General features: G+C 51.6%; 3 protein-coding genes across 10 annotated transcripts; 2 read left to right on the plus strand and 1 right to left on the minus strand.

Annotated features, from left to right (window-relative positions):
• Positions 1-336: 336 nt before the first annotated feature.
• ECI1 (enoyl-CoA delta isomerase 1) lies at positions 337-8368 on the minus strand. Of its 4 annotated transcripts, none has more exons than XM_088147850.1 (7): positions 8159-8364; positions 7960-8087; positions 7710-7856; positions 6979-7100; positions 6638-6816; positions 6376-6508; positions 337-2839 (listed from the first exon to the last, which is right to left on the minus strand). In XM_088147850.1, the coding sequence occupies exons 1-7, from the start codon at positions 8331-8333 to the stop codon at positions 2836-2838; spliced, it is 888 nt and encodes a 295-aa protein (XP_088003976.1). In that variant the 5' UTR covers positions 8334-8364; the 3' UTR covers positions 337-2835. The 4 variants fall into 4 exon arrangements, with proteins under 4 accessions (XP_088003976.1, XP_088003977.1, XP_088003974.1 ...); XM_088147851.1 differs by lacking the exon at positions 337-2839 and adding an exon at positions 2855-3007 and having other exon boundaries at positions 6376-6402; positions 8159-8368; XM_088147848.1 differs by lacking the exon at positions 337-2839 and adding an exon at positions 2859-3007 and having other exon boundaries at positions 8159-8365.
• Positions 954-5338, plus strand: LOC103053391 (deoxyribonuclease 1 like 2). 3 transcript variants are annotated; one of them, XM_088147855.1, is made up of 8 exons: positions 954-1091; positions 1373-1461; positions 1741-1824; positions 2376-2476; positions 2757-2869; positions 3461-3618; positions 3812-3908; positions 4581-5338. In XM_088147855.1, the coding sequence occupies exons 1-8, from the start codon at positions 954-956 to the stop codon at positions 4632-4634; spliced, it is 834 nt and encodes a 277-aa protein (XP_088003981.1). In that variant the 3' UTR covers positions 4635-5338. The 3 variants fall into 3 exon arrangements, with proteins under 3 accessions (XP_088003981.1, XP_025027389.1, XP_025027390.1); XM_025171621.2 differs by having other exon boundaries at positions 3464-3618; XM_025171622.2 differs by lacking the exon at positions 1741-1824.
• Positions 8369-8430: 62 nt separating the features above from the next.
• Positions 8431-25562, plus strand: PARN (poly(A)-specific ribonuclease). 3 transcript variants are annotated; one of them, XM_088147843.1, is made up of 25 exons: positions 8431-8576; positions 8656-8733; positions 8840-8919; positions 9123-9190; positions 9276-9357; positions 10116-10176; positions 10483-10648; positions 11404-11469; positions 11606-11644; positions 12044-12086; positions 12787-12867; positions 13037-13093; positions 13673-13750; positions 14583-14626; positions 15171-15213; positions 16256-16331; positions 16817-16927; positions 17020-17089; positions 18155-18210; positions 18612-18698; positions 19118-19192; positions 22134-22220; positions 22324-22516; positions 23586-23776; positions 24732-25562. In XM_088147843.1, the coding sequence occupies exons 1-25, from the start codon at positions 8558-8560 to the stop codon at positions 24782-24784; spliced, it is 2004 nt and encodes a 667-aa protein (XP_088003969.1). In that variant the 5' UTR covers positions 8431-8557; the 3' UTR covers positions 24785-25562. The 3 variants fall into 3 exon arrangements, with proteins under 3 accessions (XP_088003969.1, XP_088003970.1, XP_088003971.1); XM_088147844.1 differs by having other exon boundaries at positions 12790-12867; XM_088147845.1 differs by lacking the exon at positions 22134-22220.
• Positions 25563-25804: the final 242 nt, after the last annotated feature.

A 25804-nucleotide genomic window follows, 5' to 3' on the forward strand; every position in this document is an offset into this window, starting at 1 on the left:
AAGAATAAAGGCGTTCACGGACGCAAAGGGGGAAACTCAAGCTCTTACAACCCTAATTCCTTGCTCGGACACGGGCTGCCACTGAAGACCAGCCGCCTGGGCTGCGCTCAGTATCAGCAGGACCTCTGCTGCGGTTGGGGGGTGGCTTGGAGTCAAGCTGCGGTCCAGCATCTCGAGTCCAAAGGGAGGGAAGGGACCTTGGAGCAAGGCACGGCGGTGCCAGCTGGAAGAGCTGAGCCAGCCGCCTTCCCCAGGTGTAAGGGATCGGGGAAGAATGGAGCAAGGCTGGCCCAAAGGGAGCAGGGAAATGAAGACACAGGCAGCACAGCGTGGCGGTCAGCTTGAGCAAGGATCCTTTATGATGTTACTTAACTGATTTGTGCGGTGTTTATTGTAATAAATACACTTAGAAGTCAGATGACAACATCAGGCCCCAATTCACTGAAATCTGTGCTGGGCTTCTTCTTCTCTGCTGAATCCATAAAGAGGTAGCGAGGCCAGAGATGCCAGCTGGCAGAACAGGCACGGGTGGGAAGGTGAGCCGCGCTCCAGGGCCACAAAGCCAAGCGCAGGGGACTCTTTCAGTGGGAAGGAAACAGGACAAGCCTGATTCCCAGGCTCCACGCTCTTGGGAAATTCAGGAAGATCCCCAGCTGACTTCGCAAGAGCCCCAGGCAGCCCAGCTCCGCTCCCATCCCTAGACTGCCCAAAGGAAGGCGTTGGGGAGGTTTATTTTTTCAAATGATTTGTTGCTGTTGCTTCTTGGGAACATGTTTTGAGTATTAAAATGGACAGAGCAACGGAAAGCCATGTTTGCTGTCAAGGCAGCACCACTCCGGGTTAGGAAAAGCAGCAGCAGCTGCTGACCACTAAGTCAAATCACACGGCTAACTGCTTTCGTGCCCTCGCCCACACCCCTCTTCTCATTCCTCTCCTCCTCTAGGAGCAGCAGCATGAAACTAGCGGCCGTCCTCCTCCGCTTGGCCTTGCTGCTCCACGCAGCTGAGGCCCTGCGAATCTGTGCCTTTAACATCCAGAGTTTCGGAGATACCAAACTATCAGACCAGAGCATTTCCAAAATTATTGTGAAGGTGAGGGCAGGTAATGGACTCAGGACTCCCGCGTTAGGGATTGGATGGCAGGCCACCCCAAGAGCAGAGGAGGAGGGAGGCGGCTGGTCAATAGCCACCAGGCGTGAAAGTAAAGCAGAACCTCTCTGGCCAGAGGCAGTGGTGCTAAAAGGCAATTGCTGGAAGAAGGGCCCTGCCAGAGGACTGCTCACTGGGGCCACTGGCTCACAGCTGGGCCAGGTGGCCCTCTGGCCCCAGCAGGGCTCCTCTGCTATTCACACCCGTGCACTCGCCTGTTTCAGATCCTGTCCCAGTATGACATCATCCTAGTACAAGAGGTGCGGGACGCTGATCTCAGTGCAGTCCAGGAACTCATGGAGCGACTCAACAGGTAATGAAGTGGGTTGGGGGACAGGCAAGATGAGGAATGACGCTTGAGGGATGGGCTTTTCCCCTCACCAAATGCACTTTAAGGGGCAAAGTGGAGTCCATCTGGTTTACGCCTGCAGGACTGAACAAGTCCTTATGCGTGCCTGGCTTGGAAAAACACCCCAAGAGCTGAAAGGGCCAGTCCCTAATGGGGGAGAGCCAGGACAGGGAGGTCTGTTTGGTTGCCCTATACAGACCACCACCACTTGGGGGGAGTATGCCCCCAATTCTCACCTTGCAGGGCCTCCAAGTACTCTTACGACTACGTGGCCAGCGAGTCCCTGGGCCGGGAGAACTACAAGGAAATGTATCTCTTCCTCTACAGGTACGGGACGGGTTCCGTGGGCCTTGGCTGCACCCTGGGTGCTCTTGCTTGCAGGCAGGTTGTGCTGGTCTCCTCCTTGTAAGCCCAAATGGGTTAAAGGCAATGGCCTGCTCGCGGCTGGCACTCAGACTGAAAGCCCCAGAGCTCAGCAGCAGAGTACCTCCTTGGCTTGCAGGAGGCCCCGGGCCCTGTCTCCCTGTGGCCTCCTCTCCCGAATCCTGGCCAGCCAGAGAGTTGGCAGAGCTAAACGCTCCTTCAGATGAAAGTAGCTCCCTATGTTTCTCCTGTGCTTTTCTGCTCGTAATCTCATGCATAGTTGCACCGGCATGTGCACACACGCACACACACACACAGAGGATTTGAAGTAGCACTTCTCAGAAAGCAAGCTGGGGGGATGAAGATCTCTTAATCCGGGGTTCAGATGAAGCTGAACAGGAATGACAAAGCTTCCAAGGAGGTTTCCTCCCCTCCCAGCTTCTCTTGGGACACAACCGGGAAGTGCTCCTCTCCTTCCTTCCTCCGCTGACCCATTGCCTCGGCTTCCTTCCCAGGACAAAGAGCTTCTCTCTCATGGACAAGTACCAGTATCCCGACCCCGACAGCACCTTCAGCAGGCCTCCATTCGTCGTGAAGTTCGCTGCTTCTGGTTCAAGTGAGCAAAGCCACAGGCTGGGCCCAACGCCACACCAGACTGAGCGCGGGCCTTTACCACAATCCAAGCCACTGAGCAAATGGGATCAGGAAAGGGCAGGTCAGGAAGGAGACCCAGGGTCCGAGCCAGGTGGCCAGGGAAGTACACCACCACAAGACAGCACTCCCCCAGAGCAGACATTCCTGGTCCTTCCCTAAAGGCTTCAGGGCAGGGGTTCTGCCCAGCAGGGATCAGTCAGGAAACCAACGCCATTCGGGGCACTAACTCAGTTCTTTTGCAGAGGAGAGCGAGCTGGTGCTGGTGCCCCTTCATACTTCTCCAAGTCAGGCCGTGGCAGAGATCGATGCTCTCTACGATGTCTATCTGAAGATCATTGACAAGTGGGAGACTGATGTAAGCAGCTGGTCCCACAGGGGTGGGAAGACACCCTGCAGTTGTGCTGTGGGTACTGCACGTAGAGATCAGCACTTGGCATTTACTACAGCAGCAGGATGAAGCGGGCCCCGGTGCAGATGAGGGTTGAGAGAGGCACTGTTGGGGGGGGGAGAGATGGACGGAAGGACAGGAAGAGAAGTGCCCACCACTGAAAGCCCCCACCATTATTTTTGTATTCCAGTTTTTAATAAGTACCCGTATTTTCCTTTTCAAAAAAGCCAACCCATTATTCAGGACACTTTTTGGCCCATACAGACGCTTCTGATCGATCCAATCAACCACCTTCTCCAAACTGGTCTCCTCCAGATGTGCAGGGAGTGGCAGTCAGCACCTCTGGAGGACACCAGGATGAAGGAGGCTGGGTGTCAGGTCTGCAGCCTTAAAAAGTCTTCACCGTCCCAGCTGGAAGGCTCAGAGAGGTTGGAAGGGGAGTTAATCAGGACCAGCTAGCTGGCCATCCGCACAGACAAGGAGAACCCCAACATGGGCAGATCCAGGGGACATGCAAGAGGTCCACTTCCAAACCTCTTCCCATGACATGTCGCTCAGCAGAACATAATGTTCCTGGGAGACTTTAACGCTGACTGCAACTACGTGGGGAAGACAGACTGGAACTCCATCCGCCTACGCACCAGCGAGGTTTTTAACTGGCTCATCCCAGATGACACAGACACCACCGTGGGCAACTCCGACTGTGCCTATGACAGGTGAGTGGGGGCAGCCGCCCTTCACAAAATGCTGAAGGCAGTGGCTCTCCAGGCCCCAGGATGTCCTGGCCACTAAGCCACCGTTGTCCATGGAGGCTTTTCCTCCTCCCCTCTGATGCCCCTGGAAAGCCCTGCAGCTCCCCAGAGACCCCAAGAAAGCTCTCCTCCACCTGCGCCGTATTTGTGCTTTCAGGATTGTCGTGAGTGGCTCAAGACTGAGGAAGTGGATCGAGCCCAAGTCCGCTAAAGTATTTGACTTCCAGAGAGCTTTCAAGCTGAGCCAGGAGGAGGTAAATCTGTCACCACAGACACACTGACGTCCTTAATCCAACTTGCCCAGCACTCTAGCTTAAGCCACAAAAAGATACCAATCTACAGCTAAGGTCTACTAATTAAAAATACCCCCTACCCGCCCTGTACCTCTGTATCTCAGATCCCAGGCAGAGGAGAACCAAATCGTCCCTATAAAATGATGCCAGTGATTTGAAGTGTATATTCCCACTTATCCTGCTGTCCATCTCCTGGGGGAGGAGGGGTCAGGAAGGCTTGTGGAACCCTCAAATTGGGGGACGCAGAGTCAGCCTTTGGTGTGTTTCCTCCCAGGAGAGAAAAGCCTGTGGTTACCAAAGCCCTGAATCACGCAGGCAGCCACTACAGCGATCTTAGCTCTGCTTTTCTTTCAGCAAGCTCCATGCCCCTTTGTGTGCTGGTCACGACCACCTCACAGTAGCCCTCGAGGGATGCAGCTTACCTGCAGGCAGGCGACCCCCTCCAGGGGCATCTGCACTGGGACAGGGACCCTGCTCAATGCCAGACGCATCAGGGTCTCCAAGCAGCTGGGCAGCCAAGCCCCTCGTGCTGAGCCCAGGGTACCTTTGCCTGCTGCTCCCAGAGCCCCAGCCAGCCTGCCTTCTGTTGCCCAAGGGCTGCACTGACCTCTCCTGCCTTCTCCTTTACTGCAGGCTCTGGCCATCAGTGATCACTTCCCAGTAGAAGTGGGGCTGAAGTCCCCCTGAAGCTCCTGCTGCCAGACTGCTCAGCCCAGCGAGGGTGGATCAAGAGGGGACCTGCCACCCTCCCCCACTCTGCAGGCCCCAGGACCATGCACCCTGCCTTGCAAGTTGCATATGGATTCCCAGCCACTGGGATTCCAGCCAGGAACTGGGCTTCTGCAGGAACAGTGTCTTCAAAGGTTCTGGGCTGGAAATGCTGCCCGGAATGAACTTGGACTGCCTGCGGGTTACGCAACTGCCCCATCCGGAGCACGAGCCGCTGCATCCCACAAGAACTGATCTTTCCACCCATGTTTCTGCTGTGTCTCCCCAGGCCCTCACCACCCTCCTCTTTCCAGCCCCCTGCTGAGCCAGAGGCAAGCGGAGGGCACTGGAAAAGCCAGGATGCCCACTTCCCCAGGCCAGGTCTCCCACCAGCCAACTGGCCAGGCCTCGTCCTTCTACACATTTGGAGGGCTCCGGGTGGGGAAGGCTGCAGTGTGGTCCTATAGCAGGTTGGAGGCATACAGCACAAATCCTTACTCGGCGACAAAGTCTTTTGAGAACTCTGACACCATAGCTGTCTCGGCCTAATCTACCTCATGTGACGGTGGGTGGTGCAAGTAGGCAGACAGCTTTTGGACAAACAGTATGATTAAAAAAATAGTAACTCAGCAAAATAGTCAAGTTCCATGTCTTAATGGGCAGAGCCATCCACTCAGAAAACAGCAGAACTCAAAGGAATTCCTGCTCAGGGTGGGGACTACAGAACTAACAAGCATCCGTTTAAAAAACCATCCAAGCTGTTCTGAGAAGGCAAACTTCCTCTGCTCCCAGGTCCCGTAATTGAGGAGTCAATCCCTGTCCAAATAAAGCTGCTTGAACAGCCCTCGAGAACATGCAATATCATCTCCAAAGGAGAGGCTGCTTTAGATGCCCCCGCAAAGAATCAATCTCTAAGTCTGCAATCCCCACAGATTGGGAAAAAAGAGACCAAAGAGAAAATCACACAAGGCACAAAAAAGGTGGGGCAGTTTCTGGCCGTGACCACCCGCACCATTCTACACAGAACACAGCCAGATGCCCCAATGGTTGCCCTGCTCCCGCCTGTCCTCCTTGGGCAGCCTTCCTGACCTGGCCCAGCCACCCCAGGAGCAGCCCACGGCAGCTCCAAGCCCTGTGAGCCAGTTACGCTGCCGCAGCAGGGTGACGGGCACCAGCCTGCAAAAGGCCAAGCCAGAAAAAGCACTTCCAGGTAGAGCATGCATGCTTGCAGGGCCAGAAACGGCGGTCAGGCACAGGCAGGTGCCACAAGAAAGGCGGGATGGCCTGGGCAGCCGTGGTAGGGGAGGGGCCAGCTGGCTGGGCTTGCCTGGCCTGGCCTGGCCTGTTTAAAGAGAAACGGGTCCAGAGGCATCCCCACCAGCAATGAAGCTAAGCAGCCGCTGCTGTAAGGGTTTATTGACAACTTGCATTCTGCGTGTTTCTGAGGAAGACAAAAAGCTAGACAGAGCCGGGTGGCCCAGCCTGCCTCCCCAGAACCATTCCCAACCTGTCCAGCCACCCCTGAGCTCCGCAGGCCAAGCTACAACAACCAACCATGCAAGAGCCATTAAAATCAGACACCAGGGCGCTCGGTCTGCCGTGGCCCGAGGAAAGAAAGCAGCCCGTGGGCGCAGCAGTGAGGCTGCCAGGCGGAGCCCTCGAACTCCGGGAAGCACAAAGGCCCCGTCAGGCCTTCTTCTGTTTCAACCCCTCCATGTACCTCTGGAGAGACTGCTGGATGGCGTCCCTGGAAACAAAGCACACAAAGTTCTGGACGTCGGCCTCACGGTGCATCAGCAGGTGGTCAACAGCGTGCTTCCGCAGGGAGGACTTGGAGAGCTGCCGGGCGTGATCTAGGCACAGGGCGGGAAGAGGAATGGATGGGAGGACTCCCTGAGGCAACTGGGCTTCCCCAAAGTTCAAGCAAGGTGTGGGTGGGCCTAGAGCCTCGACCCGAGCAGGGGCCTGGGCTGGGTGCCCACCTGGAACGGCCAGCCACTCAGCCATCACTTCTGCAGCTCTGGCCTGGATCTTGTCTTCGGGCACCAACTCATCCACAAGGCCGATTCTGAGGGCTTCCTGAGCAGAATAGAGGATCCCCAGCTGGAGGGAGCGCTCGGCAGCCCTGTGGCCGACAGTGTTCACCAAACAGTCCTTGAACCTGGACGCAGGAGAGATGTTCAGACAGAAAGTGCCCACCAACTAGCCAGCCGAGCCAAGCCGAGCCGAGCCGAGCCGAGCCAAAGCTGGCTTGGCCTAAAAAGGGGGCCGACAAGAGCCCCCGAAAGGCCCTACCATTTGCACAGCCTCCTCCACACCTCACCAAAAAGGGGCGACTATGCCCAATCTTGTCTCATTCAGACCAATGATGTACTTCCGACTATCAGCCATGATCCGGTAGTCACACGACAAGGCCAGAAGGCAGCCTCCGGCGGGGCTGGAACCCTGCGAGGAACAAAGCTGTGTCTGTGTGCCAGTGGCGGCAGCGGGTCCCTGCCTCGCAGCCCCCCGCTCCAGCGGTTGCTCAGCGCTCCTATTTCCAATCTCCAGGGGCCTGAGTGTGCTAGCAGAAGGCTTGAGGTGAAAAGGAGCGGTCAGCAGCTGCAGGACACGGTGGGAAGACCCAAGCCGGTCTACCAGCAAGGATAAACGGATTCCCGAAGGAGCCGTCAGGCCGTGGGAGTGGAATCGCAGCCGCTGGGGCCGCGCAGCCTTCAGCTCCGAGAACAAAGACGTGTTTGTTTCAAACACGTTTTTTTTTTGTTTGTTTTGTTTTGTTTGTTTGTTTGAAACTCTCAGCGCGAAGGCGGCCAGCGGGCCGCCCGGTCCCGCCAGGGGCAGGGCAGCTCCCCGGATCAAGCAGGAAGCGGCGCTGGGCAGGCCGCATCTGCCCCCTTTCCGATCCGCTCCTTCGCGGGCGGGGGGAGCCGGGCGGGCTCCCTCGGCCTCAGTTCTGAGGGGACTGCCGGGCCCTCCCGCAAGCGGGCACCCCGGTCCGGCCGGGAGGGAGGGAGGGAAGAGCGGGGGAAGCCCGCCGGCCAGGCGGATGCTTACGTTGATGGCAGCCACCGTGGCGAGGCGGCTGCCGTAGAGCAGGATCCACAACTCCTGCACCGCCCTCCAGAACTCGGCCAGGCGCTCCTCGCTGCGTCCGCACATCTCCGTGATGTCCAGCCCGGCCGAGAAGACCCCGGGGACGGCCTGCGGAGGAAGGCGCGCGGGTCTCTCTCGGGCGGTAGGGGGCGGACCAGGCCCCGCCGCCCACCCCCGCCCACCCCGGCCCGCCCCGCCCCGCGCGCCCTACCGAGGTGACGACGAGCCCGCGGCAGGCCCGGCGGTCCTCCAGCTTCTGCAGCGCTAGGCAGAGATCCGTCAGCAGCGCCAGGCTCAGCCCGTTCACCGGCGGCTGTTGCAGCCGCACCATCGCCACGCCTGCAGGGAAAGCGCGTCAGACGGCCCGGCCCGGCCCGGCCCGGCCCGGCCCGGCCCGCCCCGCCACCTACCCGAATCCTCGTCCAGCTCCACCAGCACCGGGCTCGCGCCGCTCATCCACCGCCTCGGGACCGGGGGCCCCGCGGGGAAGGCGAGGCGAGTCAGCGGCCGCGGGGCGGGCCCGCGAGGGCCCGCCGCCCGGCGGAGCAGCCGCGCCACGAAGCCTCCCACCAGCGCCGCCGCCATCTTGCTGAGGAGGGGCGGGGCTCCGCCCCCAGGACGTCTCGCCGGAAGGACGGGCGGCCGCGGCTTCTCGGGCGCGCCCGAGCATGCGCGAGCGGCTTCTCGGGCGCGCCCGAGCATGCGCGAGCGGCGCTCTCCGGTCACGTGGCCGTGACGAACCCGCGCGACGGGGCGCCGCGTTTGTTTCCGGAAGCACTCGCGCGGCCGGGCGACCGGCGCGAGGCGGGATGGAGATCACCCGGAGCAGTGAGTCGCGCGGCGCCGCGGGGCCGCGGGCGGGGCCGCGGGGGGCGCGCGCGCCCTGCTGATCTTCCTCTGTCCGCAGATTTTAAGGGCGCGCTGGGCAAGGTCTACGAGGCCGTCGAGGACGCCGATTTCCTGGCCATCGACGGGGAGTTTTCAGGTACCGCGGCCGAGCCGCGACCCCCGGGCCGCGCGGCCCCCCCCGCGCCACGCGCCCGCTCGCCCCCGGCCGAGGCCTCAGGCGGCCCGTCTTCTTCCGCTTCCAGGGATCAGCGACGGGCCGTCCGTGAGCGCGCTGACCAACGGCTTCGACACGCCCGAGGAGCGGTACCTGAAGCTGCGGAAGGTGAGCCCGCCCGGCCGGCCGGCGCCTCGGCCTCCGGAAGCCGTTGGACCTCGCCCGCTGCAGCCGTTGAAGTAGCAGAGCGCCGCGGAAGCCGGGAGGCGCCGGCGCGAAGCTCCGCCGAGCTTCCCAGGTTTTGGCTACCGCTCGGCTGCTCCGCACGAGCAGCTGGTCGCTCAGAACGGCTCTTCCCTCTTTCCCCCCAGCACTCCATGGATTTCTTGCTGTTCCAGTTCGGCCTGTGCACTTTTAAATACGACCACGCGGAATCTAAGTAGGTCCCTCTCCGGGTTTTCAAAATTAAGCGTCCTGGCGGGCGTAGCTTGTAAATTGACGTTCGAACCCTTATTTCCTTTTAGATATATCATGAAATCATTTAACTTCTACATCTTCCCCAAACCTTTCAACAGAACATCACCAGATGTCAAGTTTGTCTGTCAGGTAAACAGAGTGACCCACGTACGGGGAGCCCCCCGTTTAAGAAGGCGTTCTGTCCCCAGGGTCTGTCCGTAAGTCGAATTCGTGCCTGAGCAGTATTATTATATAATAGTATATAAGCAGCATTGTGCATTTAACTCGAATTTTGCTGTAATAGGCTCCATTCGTAACCCTGCGTTGTCCTTAAACCAGGCATTCTTAACCCAGGGAATACCTGTATGTATTTTTTCCCCTCTGATTCCGAAATATTACTTTTCAGTAGTGGAGAATCCAAAGCAAAATCTTCTGCTACAAGATCAATCTTGCACAAATGCAATCCCCGATTATTCAGATGAGACTTTTTCTCTGTCTAATGATTGCTCAATATCATAGCATTGTTTCATTAACTAACTCACTAGCTTTGGAAGCTAGATTAAAAGTTTATTAAAAATGTGTTTTTTGGTAAAGTTATTCAGTCAGAAGGATCTTTTCAATTTGAGAAAAAGTTTTGTACTCTCAGTCTTCAGTGTCATGCGTAGATGTGGTTTGTAGCCTGGTGTTGGAGAAAAAGTAATCTGGAAGCTTCCTTGTGCCTTGCAGTTTGTAGGTAAGGCCAGCAGTTTGAATTGTGTCTGGGAGACTGTAAATACATTGTTTCATCGACTGAATAATATATACATAGCCCACCATGGATTGGTGTTTTTAGCAGTGGAAACTTAATTTCGTTAGATTTATGAACGATTCTACAAGCGACTTCAATCTATTTCTTGTTTTTCTTCCAGAGCTCAAGTATAGATTTTTTAGCAAACCAGGGATTTGATTTTAATAAAGTTTTTCGCAACGGTAAGTCTTTTGTAAATCTTTTTAAAATAACCTTGCATTTCTATAGCTGTAGCTTCAAATTCATTCTTTCCAGTATTTTGAAACCCGATCATGGAGAAAAAAAGCCATGTTTCTGCAATGATTTGGTGTTAAAGTTTAATTCCCATCACTCCCACCAGCAGAGTTAAAAGTTCTCCTCCCACAGATCTGGAGGACACTAGGGTTGGAAAAGATGACTGGATGCCCAGATCTTTAAACTGAAACAGGAACTTCATCTGAGTCCCTCCCACCCCTCACCCCCACCTTTCTTTCCCCTCTGTTTTTAAGGTATCCCTTACTTAAATCAAGAAGAAGAAAGACAGTTACGGGAGCAATATGACGAGAAGCGTTCTCAAGCCAATGGGCTGGGGGCCTTGTCATATATGTCACCTGGTACCAATAAGCGTCCATCGGCTATTCCTGAGGATCAGAAGAAGTTCATCGAGAAAGTCATGTAAGTGAAAATACAGTGGGATAAGTCTCTGCTTGAAGAGGGACTCCAAACACCAGCGGTAATCGTTGCACTGGCTTTTAAAATTATTTTCTGGGCCAGACAAAGTTTTGTCAGGAAGAGAATCCTCTTTCTGTTGTCCTCTGCCAGGCTGAAAATGGATCTGCAGCTTGAGAGCATGTCTTGCGCAGGAGGGAGAGTGGCGGGGGCTAGTTTGTAGAAGGCTGACGAAGGCTGACCACCTCTGTATGTTTCTCTGGAGCATGTTCAGCAGCAGAGGCCCTGCTGTGGGCTCCCACACGGTCAAGGCGTGGGGGATTTAACCAGGGACAGGCCCTTCACTGGGGTGGTGCCTGTCAGGGGGCTCTTCAGGAAGAGATGTTTATGAGGCCTGTCTATCTGCGTTTTCCAGCTTAGTACATCCTGATTGTTTCTGTTGATGATGTGTTTGTGGGGATGGGGTTATACTGGTCCCTTTCTCTTTTTTTTTTACCCCCCCCCATTTACTTTGAATTTCTGAAAGCAAAGCTGGGTACCCGTTTAAATAAAAATTTATTTGTGATAGTGCGCACAATGCGGATCCAGTGAATGGTAAAACTTGCCAGCTATCTAATTTTGGGGGACACAAGCTGTTGTGTGCTCAGTAGGAGAACGATGGTTCTACCTTGTCTGGATTGATGCTCCGCTGGTGTCAGACGGCTTTCCCCATCGTGGGAGGATGCCCACTAGATGCCTTCCATTTCTCTCCCCTTTTTCAGAGAAAGGATAGAAGGTCTCTTGCAGAACGAAGAAAGCACCAACATCCAGCTGGAGCCGTGCACAGGGTTAGTTCTTCGAAATCACCAAGTGGGTCTCGGGCAGAGCTTTGAGTAGATGAGGCTGGGTGGGCTGAGGAGAGGAGAGGAAATGGCAACTGGCCCTTCTCTGTTCATGTTCACAGCTTTCTCTTTCTCTCTGTAGGTTTCAGAGGAAACTAATCTATCAGACGCTGAGCTGGAAGTGAGTACTGCTCTGCGTCAATTCCTATGAGGATAAGCAGCTAAAACAGGCTTCTCCGCATCTGGGAAGAGATTCTCCGTTACGAATGGCTGGGGGTGCTGCATCCTTAGAGGACAAGCGCAGGCCTCCCCATCTCCTGTGTGCATATTGATCTACAGCTCCTGGCTAGGGGCCAAAGAGCCTGGCTGCAGAGTCCATAGCCCTGTAGTTGTCTGGACGCATGCAGGACAAAACTTCTGCTTTCCTTTTGAGCACTTTTTTCTTTATCCATCAAGCACAAAATCTAAACTGATATTTCTGTTTCTGATGTTATTGCCAAACATGGCATTTGCTTAATTTCCATTCTGCAAACCTAAAGCAGACTATTATTAATCCTTATTTTTTTCAATTTCACCATAGGTATCCAAAAGGCATCCATGTTGAAACTCTGGAAACAGAAAAGGTGACTAGTTCTGCATTTTCTGCTTTACACCAAGTGCACCTTGGTAAGATTCTATGGTCCTCCAGGCATCTCCAGGAGAGTTTCAGTGGGTCATGTGGCACCCATTCCTTTGCTTGTCTGGGACCAGGGCCTAATCCTTTAAGGAGCGAGACCTCCAGTGGGTCCTGGCTAGTTCAGAAGTAGGTAAAGCCAAAGGCTTCCCATAATAGTGATTTAACCTGGCTACGAACAGCCTTGATTGATGTCCTTAGCACGAATGAGGCTGATGTTCTGGGTTTGGTGAATGTGGGTAACTGCTCCTGCACATTGCCACGTGCTGCAGGGTTTTTTTTTGCAAAAATGGGATGATCTATATTTTTCTCAGAATATGGAAGTAGTCATGTCATGTTGATAATGTAAAAATGGTTTGGGCGAGAGAGAGGGATGCTTCGTTTCTTAACCCACAAGTTCTGAAGCCTTAGAGCTGAGAAACAATATTTTAAAACAGCTTTGCCCACCCTGCTGCCCTCTAAATACACTGGGGTGGTAACTTGCAGCGTTCCCAGCCAGGATGTAAAGTCAGACCGGGAAACGCATCAGAGTAAAAGTCAGGTTGGTTCTCCCTCCTCCCCCACCCAAGAATGGGACGTTTGCAGCCATGTGGGAGCGCCAGGGCCATTGCGCTCTTGCTTCTGCCGGCATTAACATTTGTGGCTCTTAGAAGGAACGATACATGGTCATCAGCAAAGTGGACGAAGAGGAGCGCAAGAGAAGAGGGCAACAGAAGCAAGCGAAGGAGCAGGCACGTACCCCAAACGCCTTTGCTGCAGCAGGGACCGGCTTGGTGGCCTGGGGGCAGGTCAGCCTAGTCTTGGTCTCTCACCTAACGAGCGAGAGACTGATTCGCCCCACGAGCAGGGATGTTTGGCTGAACAGGGCGAGGGGACTCATCCTGGGTTTTCCACTTGCAGGAGGAACTGAAGGACGCTGTGGGGTTTTCACGAGTCATTCACGCCCTTGCAAATTCTGTACGTTTGTTGCCTTCTGGTGTGTGTATACATAGAATGAAACCAGTCGCCTCTAATAGAGAAAATCACTGGGCTCAGCAGGTGGCAATGAGGTGGGAAATACCGTGGGGACTCGGAAAGAGGCCGTCACGTCGCTAATGGGGTTGGGGTTAAAAGACTGGCAAGGTACGGATCTCTAGGGGAGCCGGCCCATGTATTGGGAGGGGGGCTTCCTGCCAGGCCCTGCCAAAAGTCAGTAACGATGCCCTTCTCCAAGGAGGTTATCAGGAATGGCGCCTCAGCCACGGAATGGCCATCTGAGGTGGCGCTCTGGCAGCGTTTATTTGTGCTGTGAGCAGTTTGTTTAGGTAGTCGGCTGTATGGCTTTTAGTTCTGTGGCTTTTTTTCTGCTACTTGTTTCATCTGAATCATTTTAAGGCATTTGTTTTTGTAAACTGGGTTGAAACCATTATGCATGCCATCAGCTGATGAAGTTACCCAGGATTGTTCTTAAGCAGTCTCAACGTAGCATAGTGGTGTTGAGAACATGGTCGGCCTCTGCATGCCCTCTGAACATTGTGCTTGGTTGCTTCTCCACAGGGCAAGCTTGTGGTCGGACACAACATGTTACTGGATGTCATGCATACCATCCACCAGTTCTACTGCTCCCTCCCAGAGGTTGGTGGTTTCTCCCACGCACTGAAGTCTGCTCTTCACTCGAAATGCCCTTTGCAGAAAAGTCAGATCTTCCCTAATCCATCCAGCAGAGACTCGCCTGTCTGGTGCACGCGTAGGCCTGTTATCCTGGGGTCCCATTCTGGGAAGAGCATGAGAGGCCCTGGCCTCTGAAGCTCCACTGAGTCTAATGCTCTGTCTCCCAAAGGGACCGACTAGATCGGTCCAAGCGGTCAACAGCTTCCCAATATATTACTGTTCAGCTGCTGATGGTCAAAGGTAGACTGCTTCCCTGTGTGACATTTCCTCTACTTTTCACTGGAGCTAGCTAGGTTCCGTAACTTCAAAAACTTCTCTAATTAGGGTTCTCTTAAGCTGGGGACCATCTGTGGTATCAAACCTCCTAGGTTAGTGTGGGGTCAGGAGTGAAGAAGTCTTTCCACTTTAACTTTTCTAACATGGTAGGCTCCTCGCCTGTTTTCTGTGCCTCTCTGCTCTACTCCTCTCCTGTCTAAATAAAGAAGCCTAAACAGTGTCACGTTCTCTCATAGTGAAGAAGGTGCCCCAGTTCTTTTTATCTGGCTTCCCTTTTCTGCATTCTTCCCTAACTCTGTAGTTCTCCTCAGATACAATGAACAAAACTGTCCAGGTTATTTTTTGATGGCACCATAAATGTATGGGAATTCCAATATTGGCTTTTAAAAAAACTGTCCAAGCCTTCCCTTGGCATCACGAACATTATTTTTCTCCAATAAATTAATTGCGCATTGATGCATGCATATTTCAGTTTACATCATCCCTGTTGTTTCAGCAATCTGATTCTTTTAATTTTCAGGATTTCAGTGAGTTCAAAGAACTAGCAACATGTGTCTTTCCAAGGTCAGTGTTTCTGTTTGCAGGTACGTAAGAGCATAAGCCGTGCCCTGCTGGTTCAGACCCCTGGCCTATGTAGTCCAGCCATCTGTTCTCACAGTGGCCTGCCACTGCCCAAGGAAGCCCCCTGGTCTCCCAGCAGATGCCCTTCAGAGCCAGTCCCGCTGCCCTCAAGACCAAGAGCCGCTGATGCCCATAAGCAGCCAGGATCTCAGTTAAAGTATTTGCTATAACGCTGCTCTTGTTGAACATTGGAGCTCAGGAAGGTCCGTCCTTGTAGCTGTCTTATTTCAGGCGTGCCACCCCTTATGTGTTTTCCCAGGACTCCTGGCTATAGGAGGAAAGGACAATACTTGCAGATCCTCAGCCCATGTCCTTTGGCTTCCAAAACCTGCTCCTCAGCCATCAGGGCTGAATATGTTCCAATATATGTAGGGTACTGGATTCTCCTTCCCCACACCTGTGGGGCAGAGTCTCAGAGGGCACAACCCAAGGATTTTTGTTCAAGAGGGAGAATTTTTTTCCTTATTGTGAAAAATCTAATTTATAGGTTATTGGACACTAAATTGATGGCAAGCACTCAGCCATTCAAGGTAGGACATTTGCATTTATTGATAGCACGTGTTAAAATAGTATTGTGGTAGTTTGCAAAGTTTTCGAAGTGAAACAGGTAAGACTGTTTTGCAACAAAGATAACATGTAATTTACGCATCTAGTGAACTGCCTTTTCTAGGCCACAGAATGCTATCCACAAAAGCGACTGCTGCTTGGCAGAGTGCAAAAAATTAAGCTCACAGTGAAAGCTAGCTCTAATCTAAGTGTCTGGCTGTTTTTTTGGGCGGGGGCTGGAGGCTGCCCTGGAAGAAGTCCTGGCTGTCTTTAGCAGGATCTCTTGGTGCCACAGCGCTAGATCGTCAGTCCTACCTGTTGCTCAGTTGGGGCGGCGTTTCTGGTCACAATGGGCCCTTCAATTATCCTTGTTAATTAGAGTGAAGGCAAGAAAAGGACTGGTGAGCTAACCTTGGAAGCATTTCACATAGGGCTAACAAATGGATGTATATTTTTGTTAATTCCAAATGTTTCGGAAATTGGTGAAAGCGTTAGAAGGGCATTTCATCTTCTTCTCACTGTCTCGCTTACCAGTTTGTATTGATAATAGTGTCCCAAATGGCATTAGTGTACAGAGCCACAATTTAAAACTTCTGAGCTGGTGTTGGTTTTAAAATTCTCAAACCCTGTTTTGGCTTTTAAAAGACTTGGCAGCCACTTCAGTATTTCCAAGAAGGCCAAGATTTCAGGAAGTGTGCGTGCGTGCGTGTGCACGCGCACACACACACACACGAGGAAAGCGAGTTTGGAACTAAGGGAAAGCTCAGAAGGCATTTCAGGGCAACATCCTGGCCAAGAGGGCAGTGGGGGGCCAGGACGTTCCAGCCACTGCAGGACTCCTTCTCACAATTCTGCTTCTGCTTTCTGTAGATTTCAGGTCACTTGGTGGAGGCGTTTGGGGACCCAATCCACATATTCAAGCGGAGGGTCAGGCGGTTTCGTTATATATATATTTATATATAAATATGTATGCCTACTGGCATCTGTTTGCCATCAGTTATGCCTCATACTCTCTTTTGCTCTCAGGAGATTATTAAGAACACATCCCTGGCAGAGTTGGAAAAGCGTCTGAAGGAGGTGCCCTTCAACCCTCCAAAAGTTGGTAAGGAAACAAAGGGCAGCTGAAATCTGGCTTTTAGTAGACATGGCAGGTGAGCATTTGAAAACGTAGCCTTTGCTTTGGTGGGGAGAAATGTATTTGATTCTTGCTAGCTACAGGCATTTCTGTATGGTTTCTGTTGGGAATTTAGATGGGGGTTTCAGAAACATACAAAACTAGTGATGTTATTGGGGCAGTATCCGGATGAAAAAGGCTGCAATTTATGCTACTTCTTCATCAGAGGCAAAGATTTTGCCCAGTGAATTTTCCACGTATCTTGAAAATGTTCACATTGCTTAGGAACAGAATGTAGCAAGAAAAAGACATTATAGGATCTGGTTTATTTTCTGTTGGGATAGGGGTCAGCAAAACAATCTCTGGGAGGAAACTGCTGGGACTTCAAGCAGGTCTCTGCATCCCTGTATGGACTAAAATATTCCTCCTCCCATCCAGGTAACTTTGAGTAAAAGCATCCTTTCCTTTCTCAGAAAGCGCCGAAGGGTTTCCCAGTTACAACACGGCTTCAGAGCAGCTTCACGAAGCTGGTTATGATGCCTATATCACAGGCCTCTGCTTCATCTCCATGGCAAACTTCTTAGGTACTCAAATCTTCTCACGCTTGTGTAGCATACCCACCTGTCTCCTTTGCTCATTGTATTTGATTTTTTTTTTCTTATCTTTTGCTCATTAGGTTCATTTCTCAGCCCTCCCCAAAATCATGTATCTGCCAGTTCAAAGCTGATAGAGCCTTTTTTCAACAAGTAAGTAATAAGTGTTCTTGAAAACCTGTTGTTTTCTGAAATTCTTGTATTGCTAGCTAATTTAGAATTTGCAGGATCAATACTGAAGCAGGAAGATATTAAAGGAGGTGCCAGGACCGAAACAAAAAGCATTGTATTTACAGCATTTAAATTCTCCCTATAAATTAAGTATGGCGCCAGGGGCCCCTCCCCAATCTGCCAGGGTGAGCCCAAGTGGTGGGGATGGCCTCTGATTCAGAAAGGGGGGCTCTCGTTGGGCAAGCTTTATAGCTTTGCAACCTCTCTTTCCCCCTCCACCCCAGAGCTAGTAGTTTAGACATCAGCAAAGGAACTTTACATATTAATGAGGATTAAGTGTCTAGCAGGCATGGGGTGCCGGCTACAAGAGAAGAGGAAAATAATTATCTAATTGGGGTAAGAGCAAGAAGTTTGTTATCTCATACCTTGCAAGGGAAAATAGGAAGAGCTGGCTTGTTTAAGCAGCCTCCCTCCAGGTGTCTTGTGAATGCGGGTCATTCACAGGACACCTGCCAGGGTACAGTAGTGATGCGTTCAGCTCCTGCCTGTTATGCCTTCATGCTCCACTGTTTGAAACCGCACAGGGGAGGTTGCTGGGCTAAAACGTTTGAGAACTAGTTTGGGACGCTCTTCCCAAATATGGCAGTACGTCGGCACTTGGAGCAAAGAGGCTCTGGAGAAGGATGCATCGTTTCCAGATCTTTCAGGGCTGTTTGTGTTGTAGTTTAGATCTTTAGCATCGAGAGCAGCGCCAGCCTGTTTGGTACAGCAGCTTTCTTGCCCTTCATTTAGTGCAGGCTGCTGCCCTAGGCTGAGATCACAGGTGCTCAGCTTTTGGGAGGCTGATGGCACCTGGATCTTGCCATGTAGTTTAGAGGTGCTCTTTTGCTAGTTTTTCCTGGAGCTAGATTAGAGGAGACCAGGAAACTCAGATAGTTGAAGTGATGGGTTTCATAGTCATCCATCTATTTTATTTTTTATTTTTTAAATCTTATTTAGAGCCCAGTTGGCCTTAATGTCCAAGTGACTCTCTTCCTTTTACTTCAGATTATTTCTGATGAGGGTGATGGACATTCCATATCTCAATTTGGAAGGACCAGATTGTAAGTATTCCCCCCCCACCTTTAATCATGTCAAAGTGAGATGGTTCAAACCTTTTTGATTTTGCAGCATCTACAGCAGCCTCTGTGAGAAATAGTTCCACCTTTAGTGGCGGCTAAGTTGCTGTCTATAAAAAAAGGAGGAATCAACTGAAGGTTGGCAAAGAGTGATTGAGTAAAATATGTGTGCGTGCGGGTGAGCTGATGTAGTCTGTTTTTGGGTCTAAATCAGCCTCCCCCAGAGCGGTGTTTCTGTGTGATTAACCCAGTGGGGAAAATCTCACTTTGATCTTAACTGCTTCACTTTGGCTTCTAGATGCTTCAGTGGGTACATGCAGCAGATCTTACCAAAGGTATAAATAAATAACTTCCAGAGCTAATATCAGTTTCTTCTGGCTTTGTAGTACAACCAAAACGTGATCATGTCCTTTACGTTACGTTTCCCAAAGAGTGGAAGACAAGTGACCTTTACCAGCTTTTTAGTGCTTTTGGTAAGTAGGCCAGTTCCAGTGACAAATTCTTATAAAAGAGCAGTTGAAGCAGTCTTATAAAAGAGGAGGGAGAGGAATTTGGAAAGTTGACCAAAAAGGAAGGCTAAAAGCAAAGGATTCTTGCATTTGGTGGTTTGAGCCAAAGCTCTTGAGAGCAGATGGAAGCTGGACTTGCAGGGCCCTTTTTGATTTTACACCCCAGTGGGGCAAGAAATACAGTAAAGGCCGTGCCCCTCTCTCGCGTGGGAGAGGAGCTGACATGTCCCTGCTCTGGGCGGTGCTGCTCCTCCCTCTGGGACTTGCGGCACGTCCCTTCCAGCCTAAAGGGCATTGGCCTTCTCCCTCCAGCATGAGAGCTGCCTTCTTCATTGTTCTTGGACAGATCTGATGAGAATTTACATTCTCCTTTCATTGTTTAGGAAACATTCAAGTGTGCTGGATTGACGATACCTCAGCATTTGTGTCTTTGAGCCAGCCTGAACAAGTACAGATTGGTGAGTTCCATAAAACCTTGAAAAGTAGGGTTCGTGGCTGGTTTTTTAAAAACATAACTGCTAATAGTTTGAATGTTTGAAGAAGATCCCTGTATTTTTGGCCTTCCTGCACTTTTTGTCTTGTGGGGGCTGCGAGCAACTGACTCTGCTAACTTTTCTTTTTTTCTTGCGGTCAAATGGATGCCAGGTGGGAACAGCTAAGTGCCAGGAGAGGAAAGGCATGGTAAAGAGGGACCAAGGAATGCAGCCTCCTTCAACCCTTTGCAGGCCAAACTCTGATCTCAGTCCCACCAAATCAGTGGCGGGGGAGCTGAGCATCTGGAGTGGGCAGAATCCAGCTGTGTTTGGAAGGTCAGGTACGCTACCTGGGCATGACTGGCCGTGAGTGCCATATGCCGCTTCTGTTCATGCATCCAGGCCCCTTCTGCAGGAGGATTTTTCAGGGAGGAAGACCTATTCTCCTGTCCAGAGTAGAATCCGAAAGGCCCAGCCTGGAATGGAGGGTTGCATGGCAGGGCTGTCTCTGACCAACAAATGCAGTTCATCTTGGATCAAGATTTGGACTGATTGCCAGAACAGGCACAACTGGTGGTTTTTGCAGGCTGAGCACTTGGCAGTCTCCCATTCTTTTCTACACTGGCTCTTGTGCAATTGCACCTACTTTTTCCCCGTTCCTCAATATCACTTTTAAAAAATCCTTTATTATTGTTGTGCCAAAACCTCACCTGTTCTAACCGCTGAGCTAAAGTTTTGCTTCAAGGCTTCCTTGTCACCAGAGGCTTGTTTTTCCAAAGGCCACACTGGTTTGTGGTACCTGGCATGGCAGATGTGAGCCATGATTCTTCGCCAAGAGCAGATGGAGAAATGCCAGTGGGGGCCAGCCTTGCCATCTGTGCCTGCAACACTTCCTGGATCGTCATGTAAATAAGCGGGAGCTGAGCTGGGTCAGACAAGCCGTCCCTTCGGTTGGACATTCCTTTCCCAAAGGACCCGGAGGAAGGCAGTACTAAAAGGAGAGATCTTCAAAAACGGAAAGGCCTTTAGAGCACCTCTGAGAGCTTTTGGGCTGAGCTTCGTGACGAAGGCCTCACAAGGGGCACGGAACCCTTTAGGGGACGGGCGATGGGCCCTCCCACAGCCAGTGTCACAGAGGGCACTAATGTGCAGATTCTGTCCTAGAACCCTGCTCAAGAAACAGCTTTTCAAAGGGTGTGCAGCTGATGCACATGGAATGGAGAGACTAGTCCCCCCTTCATATGTATAGTCATCATCTTGCAGCAAGCTACCATGGTGTAGCTGCAGTAAAAAATTGGGCAAGGTAATCATTACCAGTTATCTGATGTGGTTTTTCAGGTAAATCCCATGAAATATGAGGGAACTGCAGGAAGTCCTGGCTATCTGATCTCCATGACACATCCTCGCAAGGAGCCTTCGCTGCTCATGTTCAGACATGACACTGTGGCTTCGCTGCTAACAGGCCTGAATAGATGGCATCGGGAGGGCGGTACCAAAACTATACGGGTGTGGCTGGTTAAGTAGGTGGCTGACTTACATCAGCCACTTCCTCTCAGCTTCAGGTGATGCCGTTTTGGCAGATACCTTCCAAACCTGCAAGTATCTGTGAGTCTTCTGATTGGGTTCCCCAGTGTTAGGTTTTCCACTAATACTCTGAAGCAGTTCCGGATTATTCATTTATTTGAATGATTTATATTTCCACCCATCTCACCAGGGTGGCTATAGGATTTTCATATGAGGGCAAGCCCCACTCAGCTCTTGTGCCATTAAGTCAGTGTCACCTGGAGGGAAATTCTTGGGTGCAGAGTACAGAGACCGTCCGGCTCCTTAATGCTTCTCTGCCTCACGTGCTTTACAGAGTCAAGTTTGAAGATAACTGTGGTGCAGGGATCATCCATTCTGTTCCAAATTATTTGGAGAAAAAGCAGAAGAAAGACAGAAATGAAATAATAGCCCAGATCTTGACAGACACCTCCAAGTGGTTCTCTGGGAGAATCTGCGCTGAGGGATGGAGAGTGGGCTAGAAGGTTTTGTCAAGCAAACCAAGGCTGACGTTGGCACAGGGCTCTTGAGCAATAGCCCATTGTCTGCAAAGCTGCTGGGCAGGCCACTGAAGGCAGAGGATGCCCAGTCAGCTGAGGGTGACTAGTTTTGCTGACTCACCCTGGAGAACCTGTCTGGCAGATGGAAGATTACAGGTTGTGAAGCTGCCAGGACTTGAAGGGGGCGCTGATGCCAGAGAGCCAATGGGAGATTCCTGCACATCTTCTGCTTCTGGATGCTGTGAAGAATTCTGGCACAGAAGAAAGAAAAACGCGATTATCCAATGAGCTCTTTGTGCCGTGCTGTTTTCCTAACCATACTTTCCCACTGTTTCCAGCATCTCCCTAAACTGCTGATTTTTCCAGAGCAGCAACTTGTTTGGCAGTTAAGGGAAGAAATAGTAGGCTTGTCCAAAGCTAATTAGCCCGAGAATGGCTCTGTCTCAAATGCACTGGCACAGGGTTCAGCCTTAAACTTGAGTTAATAAAGCAAGAAATCGGCAGCTAGGACTTCGCCGGCCAACCACAGGACTCTAGCTCTTACACCAACCTGGCTGTCAGCTACACTGACCCGATATTTTTTTGGGGCGGGGGAGGTTAGCCATTCTTTTACCCAGGGTGGTCTTTGCCACTCTTTGCATCTCATTCTGACTCGAAGCAGCAGGGATGGGGAAAGATGGATGGGCTTCACTCTGGGCGTGCCCACTTTCCGCTTTGACGCCCTTTCTCCCTTGAATCTACCAACCCTGCTTGGAAGGGCGGTGGGTGAATTAAATAACAAAAATGAGTCTTTGACACGGCGTGACAGAATCGCATGGTTCGCCCCCCCCACACACACAGATTTGGACAGAGGCGTACCTTGAACTTTCTAACGTTTTTCTCAGGAACAGGGTTTGGTTTCCATTGCCAGCTCTCCAAGGACGTAGCCTGGCGGCTATCCCCTCTGTGGAAGAGGACCTTCCCGCCTCAGGGTTCGCGTCCCGCTTTTCACCTCTTGGGTAGGGAATATTTGAAGCCGACTTGTCCTGAAGTGGATTCACTTCTGAACGATTTTGTACTGATTTGTCCCCACAGCAGTTAATACCAGCAGGTACGCAGAAAGTTACCGGATCCAGACTTATGCAGAATATATTGAAAAGAAACATGAGGAAAAGAGGCAGGCAAAGAGAAAATGGGCAGAAGACAGTTGGAAGGAAGTCGAGGTGAAACGGTTAAAAACACAGGCCAGCCCATATGCCCTTCAAAGCCGATACTACAGTGTTAACAGGTGAGGCCCTTTTCAGCCCGGGCCGGTTCACAAGACGCGTTGCCTGGGGTGGTGGGGCAGGAGAGCGACTCAGTTCTGCAACTCCAAAAGCCAGGCAACTGACCTAGCCGGTTCAGAAGAGAGCAAGGGTTAGCCCCATATGGACTGGGTGGGTTCGGGGCCAGGGTTAGTCCCTCTGGGTCATCCAGACAATTGCCAGTGGATTTACTGTTCCTCCCACCTCCCTGATTGGGGCAACATCTTGAGAGAGGCTCTCTAGGCACCGCACCTAGAGGAAAAGTTCAGTTCCCAATCCTTGTAGCCACTGGGGGGCGGGGGGGCAGAAGTGGGGGAAGGAAGCCCCTCCTAACCTGTCAGGGGAGGCACCCCAGTTGCCTCATTGGGAGAGGGAAGTTTTCACCTTCTGGAAAGAAGTCAGAGTAGGAAGAGAGGTGCCAGCCTCCCCACCTCCTTTCCAGCATTTGAGAGGCCAGAGAAGTCTGGTCCTCCGAGATGCCAGGCCGCCAGCGCAGTTGCCCCATGAGGGAACTAACAGCCTGTGAGTTTGGAAATGCAGATAAAGAAGCAAAATTGCTTTGAGGATTCCAGACATCTCAGATGCAGTCCTCTGCCAGTGTAAGATAACGCTTCAAGTGCCAAACAGAAATTTGAAGCATTAATGTTGATCTGACAGAAGAAAGATGGTGCTGGTGGAGGCTTAACCAGCAAGCAAGCATTGATAGCAGGCCTATAGCTTCCAAGAGGATAAAACCATCACCTTGGAAGGACAGATATTTTTCTGACGGGCCAGGGGAAACAGTTAGCCGGGCTTGAAGGAAGAGCGAGTTTGGGCAACAGTTCTGCGACAGAAAGCCAGGATACATCTAGCTAGTATTCAGAATGGCAGAAGAACAGTTGATCCTTCTGAAAGCAGCTGGAGATGGTCTCAGGAAGGAAATTTACCGCAGGGACAGGAGGATGTTCCTCTTTCCTTGAGAGTGCTACCTGGGAATATTTATATGAAAGTCACCACAGACCTATTAAGCACTAATCCTCCCTCTTCTCCCCCGGGCATCTCCCACCACCCCAGTTTCTCAACTCCTAGTGCTGTGGGGAAGAGAAGCATGAGCCCCATCCAAGAGGAGAGCGCCACAGATGACCTGGAGGAAGCCGCGGTCCAAGGGGTGGACCTGGCCCACCCAGACACCTTCCTGGAGCCCATAGAAGGGAAGAAACAGGTCAAGAAGTTCAAGAAAGCCAAAAAGGAGCAAGCTTTGGGTGGTAGGTGGCACCCCAGGGGCACTTGATCTGACCGCCTTGGGTACCTGGAACTGGGGCGGCCTCGGCGCCAGTTGACCGACCTAACGGGCCCGGAGGGAGGGAAAGCCACCGGGGCTAGAAGTTCGTGGCTTGCCACGTATTTGAGAGCTTTGAATAGCTGATAAAAGAATGTGGCAGATAAGGTAGACACACCCCAGGGAGGAGGCATAGGCAGTCTTTATTTCACCCAGGCACCAGAGTAGCCCAGCACTGGGATACCGAAAGCAGGACGAATGGAGCACGCCAGGCAGTTCAGATTCAACCCCAGCATCTCGCACAGCCAGTCTCAGCACCTCTCCATCAGACCAACATGGGAGAATGATTTGCAGTTGGAAATGGAAGTCTGTGGGTGGAGCCACTTGTGCGCATAAGGGCTGAATGCCCAACTGAGCTGTGCCATGTTGAACAAGGAGTGGGCTGCAAGCAGTTGGTTGTGCCTTATGTGCAAGGTGGAGCAGAACAGAAATTCTACTCTAGTTAGCAGCAACACCCTGGACTTTGTTGTCCAGATCTGTGCTACATGCAATACTTACTGCCTGAAATTTGAGAAGTGCCATGAAAACCTTCCATGGCCCTCCTGAGCTCTAGAAGTTGTTCTTCTAAAGCTCAGGACAGGTAGATTGCTGCTGCTGCCGCCACTGCCACCCCCCCAGGTGGAAACAGGGAAGTCCCAGTTCCCTCCTTTTGGAGACCCTTGAAGGGTTCAAAGCCCAGGTCTATCTCCTCTCCTCGTTCTGAGTCCCTCATGATTAAAAAGGGTCTCCTTGATCAAAGGGGCTGAGGCAACAGTGGCAAGATTGTTGCTGGCCTGGAATTCGTTCTGGCCAATGCGGATGGAGACTTTGGCCTTGAAGTGGGTGGGATTTTGCTGAGCGTGCGCTTGTTCAGTTGTATGGTTGTGCTGTGCTTCTTCTAGGGGGGCTCAAGGCCGCTCCCACCAGGCTCTTTGATGTTCCAGACACATGGTAGCTGCCAGGAGCACCAAATCAGAGGGCTTCCGTTCCAAGGAATCGGCGGCGCGTGTCCTCCCGAGCCATGCTGCGTGGAAAGAGAGGAGGTTTATACACAAATAAAAGGCAGGGTGCTTCTTGGAAATCTGTTTTATTTTTCAATCTGTCTACTGAACAATCAGTCACTGTTCTTATGTGTATGCATGCGTGTACATGTCAGTTTTGTTGATTATGTGAAATCCTTTTGCTGTCATATATGTTAGATCAAAATGCCAAACTCCTTGGGTTTGACCCCTTGTACACGTAACGTGGGTGAGAAACTTTACAAAGTCTGTGTGTGCAGCTTGCTCTGCTGGTCCTCCTTGATGACACGTAAGGTGTCTACATAAGTCATCTCCTGTCCAGACTTTCAGGCACATGAACACCTAGTTGGTCGCCCGTTTTTCTTCCCTGCCATTTTCTGCTACAGTGCATCCTGTGTTCCTCCCACCCAAATTAAAGAGAATCGGTCCTTTCACTTTGGGGAAAGAAAAGGGTCTTAAACTTCACATTAAGTTTGAGAACCAGCACACTCAGAGGGGAGGGAAACCTTCTTGGACATCTTTTCCCTTGATTTGTGAGTCGCATTCTGTATTTAAAAAGACAAACAAACCGGCAGCATTCACCAGCTTTCATTAGTTTAAAAAATAAACCTGCTTTGGTAGATTTCATAAACTTGGTTTGATATTTAACATTTTTGTATCGTGGAATGAAAAATATTATTTCCATAAAGTGAAAAATTAAAGAATCTTTTTCTTAGGAATCTAACCGTGTTCGGGTGTGTTTCTAACAAAGATATTTCATTCCAGCTGGAGAGAAGAGTTAAGCCATTTGATTTTTTAGCCAACGCATCCCTTTTCTTTTGCATGCTTGAACAGGAGAGCGACCTTTCGTTAGCAATATGCAAGGGGTCATGAACGCTGGATAAATCCTTACCCTGGCTCAGGAAGGATCCCCAATTGCTCTGCCAGGGGAAGCCGCGCTGCACTGCTGAGAGAGA

The sequence above is a fragment of the Python bivittatus genome, unplaced genomic scaffold, assembly GCF_059951505.1.
Source record: "Python bivittatus isolate LINGU-HERP-01145 unplaced genomic scaffold, Pbiv_v1 ctg000560_np1212, whole genome shotgun sequence".
In the NCBI taxonomy this organism is placed as follows: Eukaryota; Metazoa; Chordata; class Lepidosauria; order Squamata; family Pythonidae; genus Python; species Python bivittatus.

Coding starts and splice junctions, on each gene's coding strand:
- LOC103053391 (XM_088147855.1), top strand. CDS start 954: ATGAAACTAGCGGCCGTCCTCCTCCGCTTGGCCTTGCTGCTCCACGCA. Junction 1,825..2,375: donor ATGTATCTCTTCCTCTACAG/GTACGGGACGGG, acceptor CTTCCTTCCCAG/GACAAAGAGCTTCTCTCTCA. Junction 3,619..3,811: donor TCCGACTGTGCCTATGACAG/GTGAGTGGGGGC, acceptor TTGTGCTTTCAG/GATTGTCGTGAGTGGCTCAA.
- ECI1 (XM_088147848.1), bottom strand. CDS start 8,333: ATGGCGGCGGCGCTGGTGGGAGGCTTCGTGGCGCGGCTGCTCCGCCGG. Junction 6,509..6,637: donor TGAGTGGCTGGCCGTTCCAG/GTGGGCACCCAG, acceptor CCCTGTGCCTAG/ATCACGCCCGGCAGCTCTCC. Junction 3,008..6,375: donor ATCCAGCAGTCTCTCCAGAG/GTACATGGAGGG, acceptor CCCCCCCAACAG/TGCCTCTCTCAACCCTCATC.
- PARN (XM_088147843.1), top strand. Junction 11,470..11,605: donor CAGCTGGAGCCGTGCACAGG/GTTAGTTCTTCG, acceptor TTCTCTCTGTAG/GTTTCAGAGGAAACTAATCT. Junction 13,094..13,672: donor TTCACGCCCTTGCAAATTCT/GTACGTTTGTTG, acceptor GCTTCTCCACAG/GGCAAGCTTGTGGTCGGACA.